This window comes from Borostomias antarcticus, assembly GCF_949987555.1.
Source record: "Borostomias antarcticus genome assembly, chromosome: 18".
Classification (NCBI taxonomy): Eukaryota; Metazoa; Chordata; class Actinopteri; order Stomiiformes; family Stomiidae; genus Borostomias; species Borostomias antarcticus.
This window is the reverse complement of record NC_140251.1, coordinates 9,712,318-9,733,001: the sequence shown is the minus strand read 5'-3', so window position 1 is coordinate 9,733,001 and position 20,684 is coordinate 9,712,318. Positions and strand designations below refer to the sequence as shown.

Genomic DNA, 20,684 nt, shown 5'->3' with positions numbered 1-20,684 from the left:
TTAGTAGGGCAATTATTGTGCAGTGTTTTATTTTGTATTTCTGTTCTCTGTGCTGTTTATTCACCTGTGGACCACATTGTAGCCTACAGATGACTGTGTACTGTATATCAATAAATCTATCCTATGACAATTCTGTATTGTGCTTGAGATAATTGTTCCACATTTAGAATTAATACAAGATAATGTCATGCAAAATAAATTAATACAGACACTATCAAACTAATAATTGGAACTGAAAATGTAGGGTCCCATCCCTGCTACAGTACCTACACAAACACATTCAACACACAACACAAACACTAATTTCATTAAAGAATGCAGCTGTGAGCAGTTCTGTCATTGATTTGGAAAATGTACATCAAAAAGTTTATAACATGCAGACTACAAGCTCTAGATACACAGCCTATTATGAAATGGTGTGTGTGTGTGTGTGTGTGTGTATATATATATATATATATATATATATATATATATATAGGTGTGTGTGTGTGTGTGTGTGTGCTTAAAAACAGCTTTAAACACTTGATTCCTGCTTGGAGGGAAACCACAAAATTAAAGGTACACTCCATTGTTGACTTTTTATTGCCAGACTTCATAGTTCTTTAAAGGGGAGGATAAAGGCACTCGGCTGCTTGCGAAGGACCCTTTGCGATCTCATATTTTTTCCTATTGTTTCCCATTCCCTTTCTATTTTTTTCAAGTTATAGTAAAATAAGGCGCAAGTATTCCCTTCTATCTAATTCAAACGCAAAAATATCTTAAATGCAATGTATTTCAGGGTGAAACAAAAAACAAAAATGATTGTATTATTTGTCAGGCATTCTTTAGGGCTGCCCGATTAACTCCCAATGCATCCTGGTACTGTCCCGCTCTTCTACCGGGCTGCTCCGCTAACGCAAAGCTGGTAAGTTAAGGATAAACTGGTGAGAGCAATTAAAGGGGAAATGTTATACGAATATAACTCTGCTTTAGTCCTTTAACTGCAACGAGGGTTGCTTTTAATACGTCTAGGAATGCATATGATAGTAAACTTTTTGTAAATTGCAGCAGTAAGACCACTTTATTGATACAAAGTCTGTGGTTGCATAGCTCGCATGGCGTAGGACCCTAAAGGGTTAATTTTTTCCGCCGCCGACATTTTTGTGCTCTGCTCTTCTAGCTAACAGTTATTTCTGTACATAAAATGATAGAAACGTTGTGCAATCAGGTCATGAACCCCCCCAGCATCATAAACGTCGGTATTGGCTTGGGGTGTATAACTCAAACTAACACCGAAACCACGAATTTCCCGTAGTACTCATTGATTCACTGATGATATGCTTGCATTTGCAATCTAGAGCTAACGTTAGCTAATGTTAACTAGCTACGGGAGCCAGCTTTACAGGCATGTAGCTAACTAGCTGCTTGCTAGTTTTCTGCAGTACTGTAACACCACGATTATTACAGCGTTGCAATGTCATCAAAGTATTGGAATCATGTCTAACGACTTGTACATTAGAAGGACCCGTGCTGTTAAACGTGGCTTCCTAGGCGGGCGTGTGCTAAGTGAACACATTTCATGGTTCTGTTTGATGGTGCGCATCATGGTGTGCACGCGTGTCCAACGCCCCCTTACAAAAGCTTTGATTCTGCTGCACTACTGATTACCCGAACAACAGCCTCCATTTCATTTAACTGAAAAGCGTTGTTTGCTAGGCCCGTTGCCATATAGCTAGATTAGTTCTATGTTTATGCCATTACGACTGGTTTAGCTAGCTAAGTACAGTCATGAAATTTGTGTGTGACACAACGGCTGCAACAGTGGTGCTGGGATAAGGACCATACATACAACCACTATCACGGTTTTAGTCAATATTAATCACGGGGATAATATATTTAATCACGGGGATAATACATTTTAACATCACATTTCAGTACACTCCATTTGCATCTTGAGCCACTTTTTTATTTTAATTATTACTATCATCTTGTAAATTATTATTCTGTTGTTGATGCAAGGCTGAGGAACCAGAACCCAAGCTGTTTCTCTCCATTGTATTTGTATGAAGGACATGGCAATAATGAATATCCTCTATTTTAACCTTCTCATTTGCCCCCCCCCCCCATCTGTTTTTTTTCTTGTGTGTCCAGATTGTTGACTGTTGTGTCCCCTGGAGAAGAGGTCTGATCAGTGGTCAAGGCCTACGTTGCTCCAGTCATGTCTGTTAGGGAGTCGTTTAACCCAGAGAGTTATGAGCTGGACAAGAACTTCAGGCTCACACGCTTTGCTGAGCTCAAGGGTACAGGCTGCAAGGTGGGTCAAGGCTTAAAGTACACACAGACATAATTATTCATTACACTGCTTTGTGGGTACAGTCTTATTTAAGAAGTAGGTCAACTCTGAGTGCCAGTGGGTATGCTGTGTTCAAGGAAAAAGAAGTGGCTGTATACGATACACCTCCATACACTGTATCTCGATTATACTGTACTATTGATTGTAGTTAATGATGGGAACCTATAGAATGTCAACATTCCAAGATGAGGCGTGTTTTTATTTTATTTTATCATTGTTACCGTAAAGGTGCCCCAGGAAGTACTGCAGAAACTTCTTGAAACCCTACAAGAAAACCACTACCAGGAGGATGAACAGTTTCTTGGGGCAGTTATGCCCAGACTCGGTGTGTGGAACCATCCAATACACACACATGCATCCACACACACATTACATAACAGTCATTTAGCAGATAATTTTATCCAGTGACTTAAAATAATTGCATTTACTGTAGGAAGTCAGTGTACTACTACTCACCAGAACTCACAAGTGCATTTAATTTCTAAACAAGTGAGTAAGAGCATAATCTAGTGCTAAAACCAAAGTGCAAGAGTAGCAAACAAAAAATATAATAGGTGCTTAAGAGGGAGGATCCGGGTAGTTTCCTCACGTCGGTGGGCAGTTCATTTCACCACTGCGGGGCCAGGACAGAAAAGATCCCTGACCATATCGATCAACCGCAGGGGCCTTGGAGTGACGAGGCAACCAGTCGCCCGGAGGTAGCAGAGCGTAGTGGTCGGGAGACGGTGTAGGGCTTGACCATGGCCTGGAGGTAGGAGGGAGCTGTTCCTTTCATTGCCCTGTAGGCTAGTACCAGAGTTTTAAACTGGATGTGGGCTGCTACAGGGAGCCAGTGTAGAGAACGCAGAAGGGGCATTGTGTGGGAGAACCTGGGGTGGTCGAACACCAGGTGAGTGGGAGCTTTCTGTACAAGCTCCAGAGGTTTAATGGCTGACGCCAGGGCCAAAGCAAGGAGGGAGTTGCAGTAGTCCAGGCGGGAGATCACACACACCACGTTATGGGTTGCTTGTGAATGGGTGTCAAAGTGTCAATCTAAGTTCTCTATTTTGTCTGCAGGCATTGGTATGGACACCTGTGTGATTCCCCTGAGGCATGGAGGCCTTTCGCTGGTACAGACGACAGACTACATCTACCCTATAGTGGACGACCCTTACATGATGGTGTGTGTCTCTCCTTTCTAGTCCCTGTGCATTCCTGTGTTTACACCAATAGGTCAAAGTAGAAGGATCCACACTCACAAATATGTCTTCAAATTTGTAATTTTTGTCAGATTTCCGTTTAATGACCTTACACAGCTTCAGTGGACTGTACGTGGATTATATCAATAGCAATTTGTCCTCTGTTTTCCTCTAGGGCCGAATTGCATGTGCCAATGTTCTGAGTGACCTGTACGCCATGGGAGTGACAGAATGTGACAACATGTTGATGCTGCTGGGAGTCAGCAACAAAATGTCAGAGAAGGTAAAGGAACTTGAGAGCAAACTTGCACAGGCCTGTTAAGAATATAGCAGCAGTCCATCATTCACTCACATACACAGTAGGGCTAGGACTTTGTGTGTGGTGTCCTTTTTTGATTGATCGCCCCTATACCCTCTCTCCACCCTCTGTCCCCATTCTCTGTTCTTTATATCGATGACAGGAGAGGGACAAAGTCATGCCGTTGATCATCCAGGGGTTCAAAGACGCGTCAGAGGAGGCAGGCACATCGGTAACGGGCGGACAGACAGTACTCAACCCTTGGGTGGTCATGGGGGGAGTGGCCACCACCGTGTGCCAGCCCAACGAGTTTATCATGTAAGAACCCTTCCCTCTTGGCCTCGCTCGATTCTCCCCCTCCCTGGATTCCTCCACTCTTCATATCTCTCTTCCCTCTTTTTCTTTTACTTTCCTCTTTTTCTTTTACAATACCTTTTCTTTTATCTCTTCTTTTCATTCTCTCTTTCTCTGTAATGATGGTAGTGATGACGATGTGACCTCTGCGTGACCCCTGTGTGTTCCAGGCCAGACAACGCAGTGCCGGGGGATGTGTTGGTACTGACCAAACCTCTGGGGACGCAGGTGGCTGTGGCAGTGCACCAGTGGCTGGACATTGTAAGGCTGACTGGGTCTCAATGGCCCTTGTGGCATTAATCCCATGTGAACATGTAGGTCCCCCTGTCTAACTCTTCTGTCTGTATGTGTGTGTGTCCTGTCTCTTAGCCTGAAAAGTGGAATAAGATCAAACTGGTGGTGACTCAGGAGGATGTGGAGCTGGCCTATCAGGAGGCTATGATGAACATGGCCAGGCTCAACAGAACAGGTACACACACACCCGCATTCACACACACACATGCACACACACACACACACACACCGTGCTCCTAGAATTAAGGTCTTGCTGGGAGATCAAAGTCTTATTGGTCACTGTCAGAAAGTATCACTACTATAAAATACTATGAAAGTGAACGGAAAAAAACATCTTAATTGAGACCTCTCTCCTTCCCCCTTTCTTCTCCTTTAGCTGCCGGTCTGATGCACACATTTAATGCCCACGCGGCCACTGACATCACAGGGTTTGGAATCCTGGGACACGCCCAGACCTTGGCGCGGCAACAGCGGAGCGAGGTGTCGTTTGTAATCCACAATCTGCCTGTGCTTGCCAAGATGGCGGCCGTGTCCAAGGCCTGCGGGAACATGTTTGGACTCATGCACGGCACCTGCCCAGAAACATCAGGTGTGTCTGCCAGTCCTTCTGTCCGTTCTGTCATTCACACACATACAGTACTCCCCTCTCATCCTCACACTCTACGCTGCACGCACCATTCCCTCGCACCCATACACATACTGACACTGCGTGCTCTTTTCCTCTCTGTCTGTCCGCAGGTGGTCTGTTGATCTGTCTGCCTCGGGAACAGGCTGCCCGTTTCTGTGCTGAGATCAAGTCACCCAAATACGGCGAGGGCCACCAAGCATGGATCATCGGCATTGTGGAGAAAGGAAACCGCACTGCCCGCATCATTGACAAACCAAGAATCATAGAGGTGGCCCCCCAATCCTCCACTCAGAATGTCAACCCAACCCCTGGTGCAACCTCCTAACCCCCCCCCCCCCCCGCCCCCCCCCCCCCACACTCACACACACACACACACTGTAACTCAAAACAGAACCTCAGAGCTCAGTTGAGTTTTTTTAGCCATATATTCTAGTCACCATCCAGTGTGTAAATACATACACGTACATATACCGAAACTACTGGGTTGTTGTGTACATAGACTTGCCTCAGATAGTGGCCTTAGGGGCAGGATATCACAGTGGACTCACTACACAGATGATACAACATTCAGTACAAAAGAACAACAGTGAGAATCCATTTGCCTTTTGTGTCTTTTGCATTCTCTTACGTTAACTGAAGATGCACTTGATTGGCAGGCAGCTTCGGGTTTGAGAATATGATGATGGAGATGATTATCCGATACTGTTGATTCATTTTGAATCTAAGGGAGTCTGTGGTTTATTGCCTCTTGGACTTTTTTTTTTTTAAGGTGCTCATTAAGAACATGTAACTGATGACTGGTGTGATAGCATATTTGTTGTCCGTTGACTATTTGTACAGTTGACTAGTTTTAGCTCATTGCTGTAACTGATGCCTTGAATGATTGATGAAAAAGGAGCTTGGAGGAGAAGTAAGAACAGAAATGGGTTGCTTTTTTACTTTCAATTTTTGTATTTTCCCCCAAATAAATCAATTAAATAGACCTCACACAGTAGACACTGATTCTTCTGAAGAGTCGATTTGCATCTTTCCAACTTCTCGTGTTAATAGTGTGGTAGGAAGCACTTATCTTTGTTTGAGCTCGTAGTGCTACATGATCACCTTACGCTGAGCCTCCTGAGAGAGAGGGGGGAGGAGGCAGAGCCCCTGGTCACCTGTTTGTCTCTTGTGTAATACAGTGGTTCCTCAGCTCTCTATAGATTCTTTTTATATACATTTAGGTTCCACAAAGTTGTTTTATCCCCCAGACAGTTTCGTAGACTGCTCACTGCTATTTACTCTCGATATTCATCATCTTGGATGGAAGGTCTAAAGCCATTTCCAATGGTCATTCACCAGATGTAATGCCTTTTTAAATAGTCTGAGTACCATAGAGGGGTGGGACGGCTTCACTTTCTTCCTGAACATAAATAAAACTGGATTCTCTCTTACAATGAAGCTTGTCTGGTGGTATCTCCTTATTTACTTACTGTACTGTCTTATTGAAGGGACCAGCAATTGCTCAGCTGGCCAGAAGTTGTCAGAAAAAGTGATCGAGTTCTTGTGTTCCTAGATGATGTCATGAGGTTATTATGAACAATAATGGTAAATGCAAGCACCATAAAGCACAGTACTCAAAATAGATAAATTAGTTATTTACAAGTGTACATCTGCACATATTACAGAAAACAAATATGACCAAAGTCTACACACAGTAGCTGTATGACCTATTCTGGACTACATTCATATAGTCGAGTGACCTTTAGAACAACCGCTACACACAATGGTTCAACAGTGCCCACTGTCACCCATGAAATGAAAAGCAAACCTAGTCCTGAACTGTCACGCAGAGCGGAACCATGTTCCTATTGGCACTGTTCTCAAGTGATGAGGCATAAAACATGCCAAAGAGGCTTATCAGGAGGGAGTTCCCTGCCTACTGTTCGGACTGTCCTGCAGTACTCTACATTGCCTTCTCCTTTCTTTCTTTCTTGTCATTTTGGTTGAAAAGCCCTCGGATGTCCAGCATAGCCTGCCTGATGTTCTGTCCGAACCGACTTGAGTCCTGAAGGGAAAGAGGGACACAGAAAGAATAAAGCATAAAGAAACATAGTAATGTGGAGGCAGCTGTATCTGTCTGTTGGGGTTCTCACCGTCTCGGGGCTGGAGAACTTGCTGGAGATGTGGAACGTGATGAGGTTCTCTCCCACAATGATATAAGACACGCCATAGCCATCATCTGCCACCTGGGGGCATAGGAGAGCACTGATGTCATCCTATCCCAGAGATGGGTGTATTTAAGCACTGTTGGTGCATGTGATTGCGGGTGAGTAACTCACGGGGCCGAACCCCCCCCCTGCGCCCACATATTTGGGGAACTTGTTAATATCAACCAGGTTGAGCTGCTGCTGGGGAGTCTGACTCGTGGACAACCTCCAGGAATCTGACAGAACCTAGAGAGAAAGCAGTGTTTTACTCTAGTATTAAGTCTCACTAATGTAACATATCACTGCCCTGTGCCCTCACCCACTGACTTACTCACTCTCACACACACACACACAAAGGGCCTAACTGACCTGTTTGAGGAATGGTGAGTCGATGCCCAGGTATTTGGACATGATGTAGAGACAAAAGAGGTGCCGGTCGATACCCGATCCCGTCATAGCCAGACGGTACATGTTCTGGTGCTTCTCTGCTGCATTCTGGAACAGGTTCAGCTTCTGGGCACTCTGTTACCACACACACACAATAGGCCCTATTCAGGGAAAACCTGCATACAGCAACTCAACCAATCAACCAGATTGCAGAAGTGACACTCCTCTGCTTTGACAAGCCACCTAGCTGAAGCTACAGTGGCCTGTTAGAAGGGGAGGCTTTCACCAGATGGGAAGCCCACCTCCTCTGTGAGGTCCAAGGACATTATAGTGAGGTAGTATGGTGATAGGGTCAGTACAGGCTATCAAAACAGATAAAACAATCTGGTCACCCAGTTCCAAGGGCAGTATGACCTCATGCTTACTGGAAGCAGCAGCGAGTCACTTAAGTCCGAAAATTGGTCAAATCAGAATATCGTTTACCAAAATAATGACTTTTGAAAGCCTACAGTATATTACTGTAGATCCCTTAAAACATGTTTGGTGATTTCTCTGGAGAGGTGCTGATAACTGAAGTAAAGCTATTGTAAACATGGGTATTTCTAGAATTATTAATAATAATTAATAATTAGTAATAGTATTACTATTATGGTATTTTTGTTTTGTTTCAGCATTCCCCCCCCCCCCCAGCAAATTAGAGACCTTAGTCTCCACCAAAGAGAAGGCAGTCTAATGACCATCCACTCTTGTTATGTCTAAATGTTGTAATGCAATGCTCAAAGTCTGATCATAAGCTCACATACAGATGCTTAATAGTCCAGTGGATGGACTATGGTGAGTAAAGTAGAGCCATGTAAATACATACATACTTGAATGTATTGACATACTTGTAGAATATTTCACACTGAACAAAATCAATCTTTGGTGCTTCTGTATACTTTATAAACTACAGAGCGTTACATTTCCCCAAATCCTCAATCAATTTCATTGTAGAATATTGATTTTTACCTCAATATTCTAAACCACGCTGGTGAGGAAGGCCAGCTCAGTCGTAGGGCAACAACTGCACAGCCTGGAGGCTGTGGTGGAGAGGATGAGGGACAAACTGAAGTCCATCCTGGACAACCCCCCTCATCCCCTCCATGACGAGCTGTGGCAGATGGGGAGCACCTTCAGCCACAGGCTCATCCCACCTAACACCGTGTCCTAACGCGAGCGTCAGTAACAAAATGCGTTCCATTGCTTTGTTTTCTATTGTTATGTCCTAACTGTACGCGAGCGACGCAGAGCGACGTTTTAACTGCTCTTTTGACGCTCGCCCTGTTCCTATTTTCCTCCTGCCGCTCACGTTGACAGGCGTTCGTTCTTTAACTGTCTTCAGTTGGGAATATAGACAAATGACGTAACAGAACAGGAAATTTAACGGTTTCAGTTAGGACAGCAAGCATGCAATGTCGCGTTCTGTTGCTCGCGTCGCAAGCAGTTAGGACACGGTCTAAGTGCAATACAGAACGGTTCAGGCACTCCTTTGTGTCAGCAGCCATCAGGCGCCTTGGTAACAGTGCCTGGGTGTTCCTGTGTGTTCCTGAATGTTATGGATGTGTGTGTGTGTGTGTGTGTGTGTGTGTGTGTGTGTGTGTGTGTGTGTGTGCGTGTGTGTATGTTGTGTGTATGTTATATCTATCTATCTATCTATCTATCTATCTATCTATCTATCTATCTATCTATCTATCTATCCTATTACATCTCTTAGAACTACAACTTTCACATTTTCTCGATTGAATTACACTTCACCCAACTAAAAAATGCTGCATCTGCTTCAGGCTTCCAAAAGGAAAAGAATGGCCCCCATAGCTGGTATTGATAAGTGCCAAAGATTCTATAAGTAGCCTATGTCTATTATCATGCCTCTTCTCCAAGGTGAACTATTATTAAGCTTATGAACTGGACTTAAATGTGTAATATGTTTACACATGTATTTGTGTGTGTGTGTGTGTGTGTGTGTGTGTATTTGCTGCTCACCGTGGCACTCTTGTCGTCCATTGCTCTGACGAAAGCTGTGGACTCCAAGGTGCAGGAGCGTACTGTCTCTGTTCGACCCTCTCGAAACATCCGTGTCATCGAGGACTCGTACGTCAGACAGAACTTCCCCTTATCCTGTAGCGCAGGCACAGACGCACATAACACATGTTGTAACAATGTTGTAACAGTGGTGTTAGTATGTGGCAGAATATAACAATGTTGTTTAATACAGAGACACTGGTCTGGCCAGTACCTATGAAATGGAATGGTTCATGTCTGAGTTACCCTGAACTGTGCCAGCTGCAGAGCTAACTGGATGAAGGCGTCAGGACTGGTCCTGCATTTCTTAATCAGGCCTTTCCCGAACTCATCAAACAAACAGCCATGAAAGTCCACGTCATCGGCGATCTCCTTGGCAACCATGTAGGAGCCCTCAATTATCTCCTGGCACTGAAGGGGGAGAGAACAGAGAGAGACCAGAGATGTTAGAGAGAGCAGAGGTGCTAGAGATACCAGGGATGTTAGGGAGACCAGAGGTGCTAGAGATACCAGAGATGTTAGAGAGACCACAGATGTTAGAGAGACCAGATATGTTAGAGAGACCAGAGGTGCTAGAGTTACCAGAGATGTTAGAAAGACCAGAGGTGCTAGAGTTACCAGAGATGTTAGAGAGACCAGAGGTGCTAGAGATACCAGAGATGTTAGAGAGAACAGAGGTGCTAGAGATACCAGAGATGTTAGAGAGACCAGAGGTGCTAGAGATACCAGAGATGTTAGAGAGAACAGAGGTGCTAGAGATACCAGAGATGTTAGAGAGACCAGAGGTGCTAGAGATACCAGAGATGTTAGAGAGACCAGAGATGTTAGAGATGCTAGAGAGAGACCACAGAGATACCAAAGAGACAGACCCCTCTCTTCACCTGCAGACGTTCCCAATACCAGCACAATAGTTCATTTAAAACCAACCATAGCCTTTACCTCCTGTGGAATGTCCCACTGTAGTTTGGTGGGGGGAGGCAGGCCTTTGTTGACATCGCCCCTGCAGTGTCCCTCCTCTGTGTAGCCCAGGTGGAAGCAGTCTGTTGCTAGGACATACTACAGTATACACACAGATAAAAACATCGCAACCATTATCCTCCATTATCCTTGTCAAGGACAATCAACATATAAAAGCCTACTGTACTTGAAATCGTGTAAAATCGTACCTCCCACATGTGTCCTACGATGGGTGCATCAGCCCAGGAGTGTTCTGCGTTCACACCCAGTTTGCCGTTCTTATACGCAACCAAGGTGAAAGATTTGTCAAACCACCTACAAGAGAGAGAGGGAGAGAGAGAGAGAGAATGAATGTGTCATTAAAGAATGGACATTATACAATGAGTAGTTCTGACCTCGCAATCTGATTGGTTAAGAGCCGTTGTATATATGCCACGATATTAGTTTTGGCTGCTAGGGCTCATTGTTCGTAGTTTTTAAACTCCATAGCAACGTGATAGTTTTAGGAACTATCTTTCTTGGCGGAGTTCACTAAAATCAACATTAAGATACAGAAATATTATTATTAGTATTTATCTCATAAATGTTTCCCGATGGTGTAACCGTTGTATAATAGCAATAACTCACTCAAGGGTTGTGGTATATAGCCAATATACCATGGGTTGTGCTGGTCTACTCGGTTGCGCCTGGTGCATATTACCCCAGTACAACCCGTGGTATATTGCCCATATACCACACCCTCTCAAGAGTTATTGCTTCAATGTATCGTTAACCCCCTCGAGGGTGGGCACTACTGTCCTGTAGACACGTCTTCACAGTGTGTCTCTGGCGGTCCTACCTGTCATAGCACTTCCCGTGAAGCAGAGACTTGGCGTACAGGTCCAGTGACCTCGGCTTCTCAGGGTCGTAGCCATGTGCCTCGTCATCCAGTGTCAGGAAGAAGGCTGACGTCTCAATGGCGTCCAGCGAGGCTCTGTTGACACCCTGGGCGAAATACTTCAGGCGTGCACGTGCCCAGGGAACTCTTAAGGACGGACAGACGGCACAGGGGTAAAAAGGTGTTTGTGTTTGTGTTTGTGTGTGTGTGTGTGTGTGTGGGGGGGGGGGTACCTGTGTCCTGCTGTAAGGGCTGCCAGTTTGAGCTCCCCTGGCTGGGGTTCGGTGGTATCACTGAGGATCCTCTGGAACTGTGTCTCCAGCTCACTAGGCCAGAGGTGGCGTCCTCCGTGGTACAGCCATACCTTGAAGAGCCTGCCCTTGTGGTACACCACCAAGTGCTTCCGGTCATTCAGATGCTGTACAAAGTCTGGACAGGGCAGGAGTAGGGCACAGGGGGGTTAAGGTGAAAGCAAAGCGTGGGGGAGGTGATGAATGGACACAAACACACACAAACATACACACAGTTATCTGTCTCACACATACGGTAGTTCTTACCTGTCTCTATGCCAGGGATGCGTGTGGTGTTGAACATCCTCTCCATCTGATAGGAACACATAGGCACGATCCCTAGAGCCCTCATCTGGGACAGAGACAGAGTGAAGGACAGTTACGGTATATTGCTTATGAGTTTTTGATGGAGGGGAGGTGGAGGGTGTCAGGGAAGAGAGAGGGGATAGACCCTGTCCCCTCCACTCTCCTTTAGTCTGTTGAGCCCGAACTCCTTCCCTTCCTAACCCACCTCATCAATGCATCTCTTGTATCAGGATGCATTTCCTCTGCTTTCAAGACTGCCAGAGTAAGCCCCTCCTGAAGAAACCATCTCTCGACTCCTCTTACGTCAAAAACTACAGACCGGTTTCCCTTCTATCCTTTCTATAGAAAACATCTTTAAACAACTGTCTTCATATCTCCACCAGAACGACCTCCTGGACCCACCAGTCCGCCGCCCTCCTTGCAGTGACAGAGTCCCTCCACGCCATGAGAGCAAACTCTATCTCCTCCATCCTGATACTCCTAGACCTGTCAGCAGCATTTGACACGGCAGACCACAAGATCCCCCTCTCCACCATTGAGGAGAAACATGCTCCCTGTTTGCATCCTGACAGGCCGCTCCTACCAGGTGACATGGAGAGGGTTGATGTCGGAACCACGTAGTCTGACTACGGGGGTTCCACAAGGATCTGTCCTCGGTCCCCTCCTTTTTTTACTCTACACTATATCTCTGGGTTCTGTCATTCGCTCACATGGCTTCTCCTATCACTGCTATGCCAATGACACCCAAACGGTCCTGTCATTTCCCCCTTCTGAGACACAAGTGGAGTCACGCATAGCTGCATGCTTGGCTGACATCTCAGAGTGGACGGCGACACACCACCTCAAGCTCAACCTGGACAAGACTGAGCTGCTGTTCCTTCCGGGGAAGGGCTGCCCGCACAGTGACCGGGCCATAACCATTGACGACACATTGGTGACGCCAACTCGGACTGTGAGGAATGGGTGTGACCCTAGATGACCAAATGTCGTTCCCCGCAAATATCACATCCGTTACACGCTCTTGCAGATTCCTGATCTACAACATCAGGAGGATTCGCCCGTTCCTCACTGACGAAACAGTACAGGTGCTCATCCAGGCCCTTGCCGCCTGGACTACTGCAACTCCCTCCTTGCTGGGGCCCCGGCGTCAGCTATTAAACCTCTGGAGCTTGTCCAGAAAGCTGCTGCTCACCTGGTGCTACCCCAAGTTCTCCCACACAACTTCCCATCTCCATTCTCTAATCTGTCTCCCAGTAGCAGCCCACATTCAGTTTAAAACTCAGGTAATATCCTACAGGGCAATGAAAGGAACAGTTTCCTCTTACTGTACCTCCAGGCCATGGTCAAACCCTACAGCCCCTTCCGACCACTATGCTCTGCTACTGTACTTCGGAACGACTGGTTGCCCTGTCACTCTGAGGTCGACAGTCACGGCTCTTCTCTGTCCTGGCCCTGCAGTGGTGAAATGAACTGACTACTGATGTCAGGACAGCAGAGTTGCTGCCCATATTTTGCCACAGGCTCAAAACTCACCTCTTCAAGAAGTACTACCAGGATCCTCCCTCTTAAGCACCTTTGTATGTTTAGTTTGCTTCTCTTGCACTTTGCCTTCAGCACTAGATTATGCTCTTAGTCACTTGTTTAGAGAGATGCACTTGCGAGTTCTGGTAAGTAGTAGTACTGTACACTGACTCCCTATGTTAAATGCAATTATTTTAAGTCACTTTGGATAAAAGAGTCAGCTAAATTACTGTAATGTCAATGTAATATACTATATAATACATACAATATACTGTATACGGTTGGGTGGGTGGCGATTCTCATTACCGGTGCATGTTCTCCACGTTCTAGTTTGCGTCGGTACTGCAGCATAGCGTGAACCACATTCCCCGCCCGTGCCGCCTGTCTGTGTGTGGGTGTCACATACAGGAGGTCCTAAACAACACATACACACACCATACACACACACATACACACACAGACACAAGAAACAACATTACTCTGTAAATTAATTGGTTAATTGTCGGTTTACAGTATACAGCAAGTGCAAGTGGTTACAGACAGCAGGACTTTCTTACCATGGCGTAGAAGTTACTGTTGACCATGATGGGACTCCTGCCTCTCAGGTAAATGTATTCCTCCCACCAGTCACTCACCTGTCAAAGGTAACATTATGATTTATAAGCAGCATCTCTTTGGATTTAACAACATTAAACATAATTTCACATTACATGGGATGATCACACTCTTGGGAACTTACATAATTAGTTGCCCACCAGGACTTGAGTACCAGGTATTTCTGGAGTTTGGGTGCTTGGACCTTACTAAACTCATTGGCCACGATCTCCATCTGTTTGTACTGTTCATCATCAAGCAGGGGGCGAACTGACTCCAGGTACTGCAAGAGGAGCGACATGAGGTGAGGACATAGGACAGTAGCTAGATATCTAACCTGAGGTTGAACTGAGCAGAGATCTCCTCATTGTAACAGATTGATGGTATCCTTCCCCACACTGCCACCCCCCCCGCACCCTTCTCCCGTTCTCTCACCCTGCAGATGGTACTGTCTACGCTGGGCACAGGTTGTCTGGGTAAAGAGGCCTGAAAGCTGTACAGGAGAGGTCTGCGTCCCGAGAACATCTTCACAAGGCTCTGGAGAAAGAGAGAGACACACCGCATAAAAACATCTATTAGAACTGACATAGAGACATAGTATTTCAACACTTTGAGATTGCTCTCCCAATGAAAAGTGCTTCATAAAAATAATGAAATAATAATAATTATTATTGTTATTATTATTAAATAGACAAACAGAACTGTTAGCTACTCTGACAAACAGAAAGAAAAGCATGAAAGACAGATGGACGGAAAGAAAGACAGACGCACAAGCCACAGTTTGGTGATCCAGCTCATCTTTCCGTGAGACTCGAAGATCCATCCGTGGTAGGAGAGCAGGACTTTGAGAGTATACCTCAGAAGGAAGATGAGTGACAGCCATAGACCCGTAGCAAACAGGACGGCACTCAACACTGTCTGGGTCTGCACAGTCATATAGCCACTGAGAAGAGACAACAGAGCCTTATTCCATACAACCATAATTCCCTTTGTGCAACAGTGACAAGTAACAGAAACCCTTTCTGACCTGACAGGCAAAGTCCTCTTGATGCTGTCTATCATCCCAAGCGAGGGGTCAATGCGGGTGTACAGGGTGCTCATTATGGCAATGACAACTATCAGCCAACTGGATGGACTGGCAGGGTAGACCCCTGTTAAAATACCATTCTAAGAAACAAGAGAAAACATCTTTGAGATTTCCAATAGTCTACCACGCTTCTCCTTTAATTAACGCAGGTCAGGTCATAGGCCTACCCTGGAGTTTGGACAGGACAGATGCATTGAGCATGCCACATTCATAACCTAACACAATCGACGGTGACTGACTGATCAATATTGATTGGTTAAATCAGACAGTGTTAGGGTAACGTTACTCCCAAATTGGATAGGCCTATGTGGAAAATCTACCTTGAACCGTATGGCGCGTTTTCTCCATGAGGTCACCCCTGACAGATAAATATGTTTAAGGACTTCGCGACTCAAATGGAGGTCGATGCCGTCGGGGGTCACGGTGAACTGGAAGCCCACCGCCTGATGCGCCTCCGCCATCCCGGTAGCCGGTAGGTGAAAGGTAAGCCGCTAAAACAATGAGGGACAACTCAAAACACACACTTCACGTGCCCTTCTCTTGCGTTCGATTGCCGTTAAATAACGGCTGCTCTAAGCAATATTTTTTTCTTTACTCGAAAGACAGTGAGACAGGTGTTATTTAATTTATTTATTTATTTAGCATTGCAGTTTAACCTTTTTATTTATTTATTACTTGGCATTGTATTATAATAGCCTAAAATTTTGGGAGATCAGAAAGTCTGTGTAGACTATGTGGAAGGCTGACCAGTCAAGCTTGAATTTCTTTTTCCATGTCATATGACTGAAGATCGGCCAAGTAGGGCAAAGTTGAAACGCCAAATATAGCGGAGTAGCCTACCGGTGTAGCATGCGCTCATGGTGGATTTAAAAATATAGTCTACACACTGTCCTCAGAGAGCTAGAGCACGTGAAATTCACCATACAAAACATAATGCATTATGACAGATAGACATAGGCTACTGGCAATGAATGACTATTAGGAACTTTAAGCCTAATAATGATAATTCGTTTTATTACTATTATGTTGTTATACATGTAGGCTAGGTCTGACTTTCAGACATCTGAAATGACATTGTTATAGGCTACAATTGTTATGCACTGTGCATTTACAGGCTATCTGCCAGCAGGTGAACACACTAAAACACGTTTTCATATGTATCCCAACAGTTGAGTTAAAAATCCAAAGCCTTCTATTATAATCAAAAATCACAATATTGACATATCCTACCTTTTTGCAACCAGACTCAGTTAAGCTTCAGACTTTCAGTGTAACGGTGGAATGGTGAAATTCCTCTGGACTTAGCCTCTGTTCTTTCTCGTTTGACTTCAATGCCCTTGGAACAGCTTTCATCAGGTTTTATGAGCAGCTACCTATGCTTTCTACCTCTCTCTCTCTCTCTCTCTCTCTCTCTCTCTCTCTTTCTCTCTCTCTCTCACACACACACACACCCACACACACACACACACACACACACACACACACTCTCTCTCTCTCTCTCTCTCTCTGTATGTGTGTAACCGGACACCCTCTAGCTACAGACTGTAAACTCGTGCCTTCAGAGATCTACTTTCTGTCTACACAGACTTGCAAACCTCAAACCCCTACAGTCTACTTTGCTCCATTGCAAACAATGTATTTGGCCCTGAAGAGCGAGCATGAAAGAGAAAGAGAGACAGAGAAAGAGAGTGGTGAAATAATTCATATCATGCTATGCGTAATGAAAAGGTTTATAGTGGCCATGGTATAATGTAAAGACACATTCTCTTTCCTGTCACTCCACGTGCGGAGGTGTTGACTTGCTAGGTAGCATTGTTTAGTAGCGTTGTTTGTTCTTTTCACCTTTGAATCTTTAGATCCTAAGACCAGCCTCTGGTGCTGTATAGGCTATTACAGTATATAGTACATTTCAGGATACCGCAATGCAAGTAAATGTGTGTCCGGTTTATTCCTCTGTATCTCAGATCTATCACAAATTGCTTCACAATCACCTTTGTAGCATTGTCTGTATAGGCCTAGATATCAAGGGCAATAGGGGATGACTACAGACATCCTGAAAAAAGCAGCAAAGATATCAGTCACCGGGAAAACTTGGAACTCTTGAAAAGCTTTGGAGGAACCAGACTCAGGAGATAGGAGGCAGTTCTCTGGCAGTCCGAGTAAATACAGCACATCCCTGAACAGGTGTAAGCCCCCCCCCCCCCCCCCCCGTGAAAGTCCATGCAAGACTGGTAATTAGTCTGCTCAGTGAAGGATCCGTTAGAAGTGAAGGTGGAAGAGGGCTTCGTAGTGCGTGGAGATGGGGAGAGGAGGGAGGACATCAAGGGAGAGTGTGCTGAGATCCAGCCTCACGACAGCATTGTGCTCTATGCCAGGCATGTATACCTGGTCACCTAGCACTGCCCCCTGCCCGGCCAATGCCACCTTCTCAGCCCCTTGAACCTACAGCAAGACAAAAGGAACGGATCATACGATAGGCTAGTCAGCCATCGATTATGGTCAGACGTGTGGCATCATTGTCTCATAACTCGTTCACCTTTCCCCACTGTTGAGTCTCCACACAGAATGTCGTCACGACGTTCTCGGAGTTGTTTCCTCCAATCACAAACAGCCTGTCTGTAGCCCCCAGGAAGTACATGCTGGGGATGTCTGCTTCAGTTCTGGTCAGGGTTGGGAGCAGCTCAGACCAGGAGTCTTGTGAGGGTGGGAGGGGGAGAGAGAGAGAGGGTGGTTGTGGGGGTGGAGGATATATCAAGGATGTAAGGAAACGGAGTAGCACTCCATTCCAGTAGGATAAAGGTAAAAAAACAAAAGAAGAAACCAATTACCTTGTCTGGTGTTGTATTGCAGGACCAGTTTCTCACCAGTCCTCTGGATGCTTCCTAGGACGTAGAGGCAGTGTCCCAGGCTGCTGGTCAGAGGGACATCATGGGACAGGGACATGGTGAACAGGAAGTCGGTCAGGGGAAGTGAGGAGACCAACCTGGAGAAGAGGGGACAGCAACCTGCTGATTTACCCTCCCAAACACCCTCAGTTCTCAAAATGGCTAACATGGCAGTGAGGAGACGAACATCTAGTCTACAGCATATAAGGGATACCAGAGAATGGTATCATGGGGGGCCACACTACCAATGTGTGCTAGTTGGTTATGGTTGTCAGCTCCACATGGCTGGCATGGCCGTGGGGGACAGACCTCCATGTGTCCTCCCAGGGGTCGTAGCGTTCCACAGCCGTGTAGAGGGCTGTGCTGGAGTCTGGGGTCACGAGGGAGTCCAAGTACCAGCCTCCAACGGCGTAGATGCAGCCCTCACAAGCCGCTGCACTGAAATGCCTCCTGCGCTGTGGAGGACACAGAGATTGTGACTGTTGTTTGTGCTCAGTCCTGCTGTGTGGCCACACAGACCACGTCATATTCTACTTTTGTCTTTTTTATATCACAACAAAGATGAACCGTGATCCTACCATTTGCCTTTTAATAGGGGAGAAATACAGGATATCCAGGTGGTACTGTAGGAGACTCTCACCTTGATCATAGTGGCAGTAGAGACCCAGGTGTGAGTGAAGGGATTGTATCTAAAGGAGGCCATTTTGAACTCCCAACCCCTCTTTGCCCGCTGCCTGTAACCGCCTATGAGGTAGAGGTAGTTGTACAGGACGACTGTGGTGAAACACCACTTATCAGCCATGAAGGGGAGCTCTGCGATTGGATGCCAGCCCCTGTTGACCTCTGACTCTTCCAGTCTGAACATGTGACGGGCAGCTTCTGTCTCTGGGTTATTCCACGAGGTCAGGTTCTCCTTCCTGAGGCTGCACAGCCGGAGGTCACCTTGCGATCTCAGACGGACCAACTCTGCCCTCTCCTCAGGGTCCTTGAGCCTGAATCATAAACGGGCCAAGTTCAGTTCATGCCTGTTCTTACAGATAAGCAGCCCTCATGTGAACTGAGCCCACCTGGCGAGGTGAGGCAGCTCCAGCAAGTGCCTGCTCAGGTAGGTGAGCACGGCCGTCTGCAGCTCAGCACAGCAGATGACCCGGGCCAGGTCCAGGTAGGACTGGCAGGTGTCTGGGGTTAGCACCCCTACCAGGGCTGACAGGCACTGGGTCAGGAAGGCCTCGGCCAGCAGGTAGCTGCCCGCCTCCACAGCCATAGAGGGACAGAGAGGGAGAGTTGAGTCAGGTTTACTCAGAACCATGGTGAAGAGGGCTTGGTGACTTATCCGCAGTGAGTTAAAGCCGGGGGGCCATTTCAAACGTCTGCCGTCTCTGCCCACCTGTATGTGTGCCCCCAGCTCTCCCTCAGGAACGATGAAGCGGTTGTGGAAGGAGAATTCCAGCAGATTGCGGAAGGCGGAGGATGGAATGTGGTCCAGGTGGATGAGGCGCTCTGAGGTCTCTCTCATTCTGGACTGGGACAGGGCTCTGAAGTACTCACTGCATTCCGAAAGCCTTCCCAGATCCACCTTACAGAAACAGGAGAGTTGGCAAAATAGAAGGAAGGAAGTCACCAATGTTATCCATTATAACTGATGGGATATCATAGTATTGGAACGTTTAACAGCATGTTTACATGGAAAGCGTGGGTGCTGGTCTGTACTGTGACCATGGCTCCACTGCCATCTCCGTGGTGATATGTTCTGTATGCCATGTCAGTGCTCCACTTCTCTGGAGCTCCTGTGAGCATCCCCCCAGCTATATAACCATGTGAAGCACACACCAACCGGTGCAGTGCTGAAAAAGCCTTCGCTACTGTCGCCAAACCATTCTTCAACCACAAGCTTAACCACAGATATAGAACGGTCAAGTATTGTCTGATAGGAGCTATCATACTGAGGAATAAGTTGACCAAATAGTGAATGAATCAAAACTGTTTAGTCTAATACAGTATTCATGGCACATGTAATTGATTTGGCTGGTGGCTGGAAAAAAAAGTTTCTCTAAACACCAGTACGCTTACGTTCTTATAAACATCAATATCTCAGCTCAAGGAGGAGGATCCCTCCCACAGAATTCAAAACTACTTGTGTAATGGAAAAAAACTATGCTCTGAACAGACAAGGAACGCAGAGGCCATTTTTCTTCCTTGTCCACCCCAGATATCCAGTCCACGTGGCTGATACGTTAAACACACAGTCCAACGGGAGCAGCTGTCAGGTTAGCATGAAGACCCCAATGTGACTGAAAGACATCAGACATACAGACAAAACACAGCAGTGTAATCACAACATAAACTTTCACAAATCCAGCCTCTAGAATCCCGGTGACAGCAGGTCCAGATAGTTCGGAAAGCCTGTATTTATCCAAACACAGCACATCAGGGCTACATGGACTTCTGA

The 20,684-nt window shown here is 46.1% G+C and overlaps 3 protein-coding genes across 3 annotated transcripts; 1 reads left to right on the top strand and 2 right to left on the bottom strand.

The window, feature by feature from the left end:
• Positions 1-894: 894 nt before the first annotated feature.
• On the top strand, positions 895-5,581 carry sephs1 (selenophosphate synthetase 1). The gene is made up of 10 exons (XM_084452574.1): positions 895-904; positions 2,131-2,293; positions 2,561-2,657; positions 3,389-3,492; positions 3,686-3,793; positions 3,972-4,126; positions 4,333-4,423; positions 4,532-4,631; positions 4,833-5,045; positions 5,195-5,581. Exons 2-10 carry the CDS (start codon positions 2,198-2,200, stop codon positions 5,407-5,409), a joined length of 1,179 nt encoding a protein of 392 aa, XP_084308700.1. The 5' UTR covers positions 895-904; positions 2,131-2,197; the 3' UTR covers positions 5,410-5,581.
• Positions 5,582-7,026: 1,445 nt separating this feature from the next.
• cpt1b (carnitine palmitoyltransferase 1B (muscle)) lies at positions 7,027-15,811 on the bottom strand (the record flags this gene model as incomplete). Its single annotated transcript, XM_084452741.1, has 18 exons — positions 7,027-7,128; positions 7,217-7,309; positions 7,403-7,516; positions 7,640-7,792; positions 9,680-9,814; positions 9,965-10,129; positions 10,658-10,774; positions 10,885-10,990; positions 11,514-11,699; positions 11,786-11,981; positions 12,110-12,194; positions 13,976-14,083; positions 14,227-14,304; positions 14,409-14,546; positions 14,699-14,800; positions 15,035-15,206; positions 15,291-15,430; positions 15,671-15,811. 18 exons carry the CDS (start codon positions 15,809-15,811, stop codon positions 7,027-7,029), a joined length of 2,331 nt encoding a protein of 776 aa, XP_084308867.1.
• A 1,798-nt stretch (positions 15,812-17,609) lies between these two features.
• On the bottom strand, positions 17,610-20,032 carry LOC311320871 (kelch repeat and BTB domain-containing protein 13; the record flags this gene model as incomplete). The annotated part of the gene is made up of 8 exons (XM_084452739.1): positions 17,610-17,792; positions 17,887-18,044; positions 18,179-18,333; positions 18,545-18,690; positions 18,876-19,227; positions 19,303-19,487; positions 19,623-19,811; positions 19,919-20,032. The coding sequence occupies 8 exons, from the start codon at positions 20,030-20,032 to the stop codon at positions 17,610-17,612; spliced, it is 1,482 nt and encodes a 493-aa protein (XP_084308865.1).
• Between the last annotated feature and the right edge of the window lie 652 nt (positions 20,033-20,684).

What these genes read in the sequence shown, in the direction of transcription:
- sephs1 (XM_084452574.1), top strand. Translation starts at nt 2,198, where the DNA reads ATGTCTGTTAGGGAGTCGTTTAACCCAGAGAGTTATGAGCTGGACAAG. An exon ending in GCAACAAAATGTCAGAGAAG is followed by an intron (nt 3,794 to 3,971) that starts GTAAAGGAACTT and finishes TATCGATGACAG; the next exon opens with GAGAGGGACAAAGTCATGCC. An exon ending in TGCACCAGTGGCTGGACATT is followed by an intron (nt 4,424 to 4,531) that starts GTAAGGCTGACT and finishes CCTGTCTCTTAG; the next exon opens with CCTGAAAAGTGGAATAAGAT.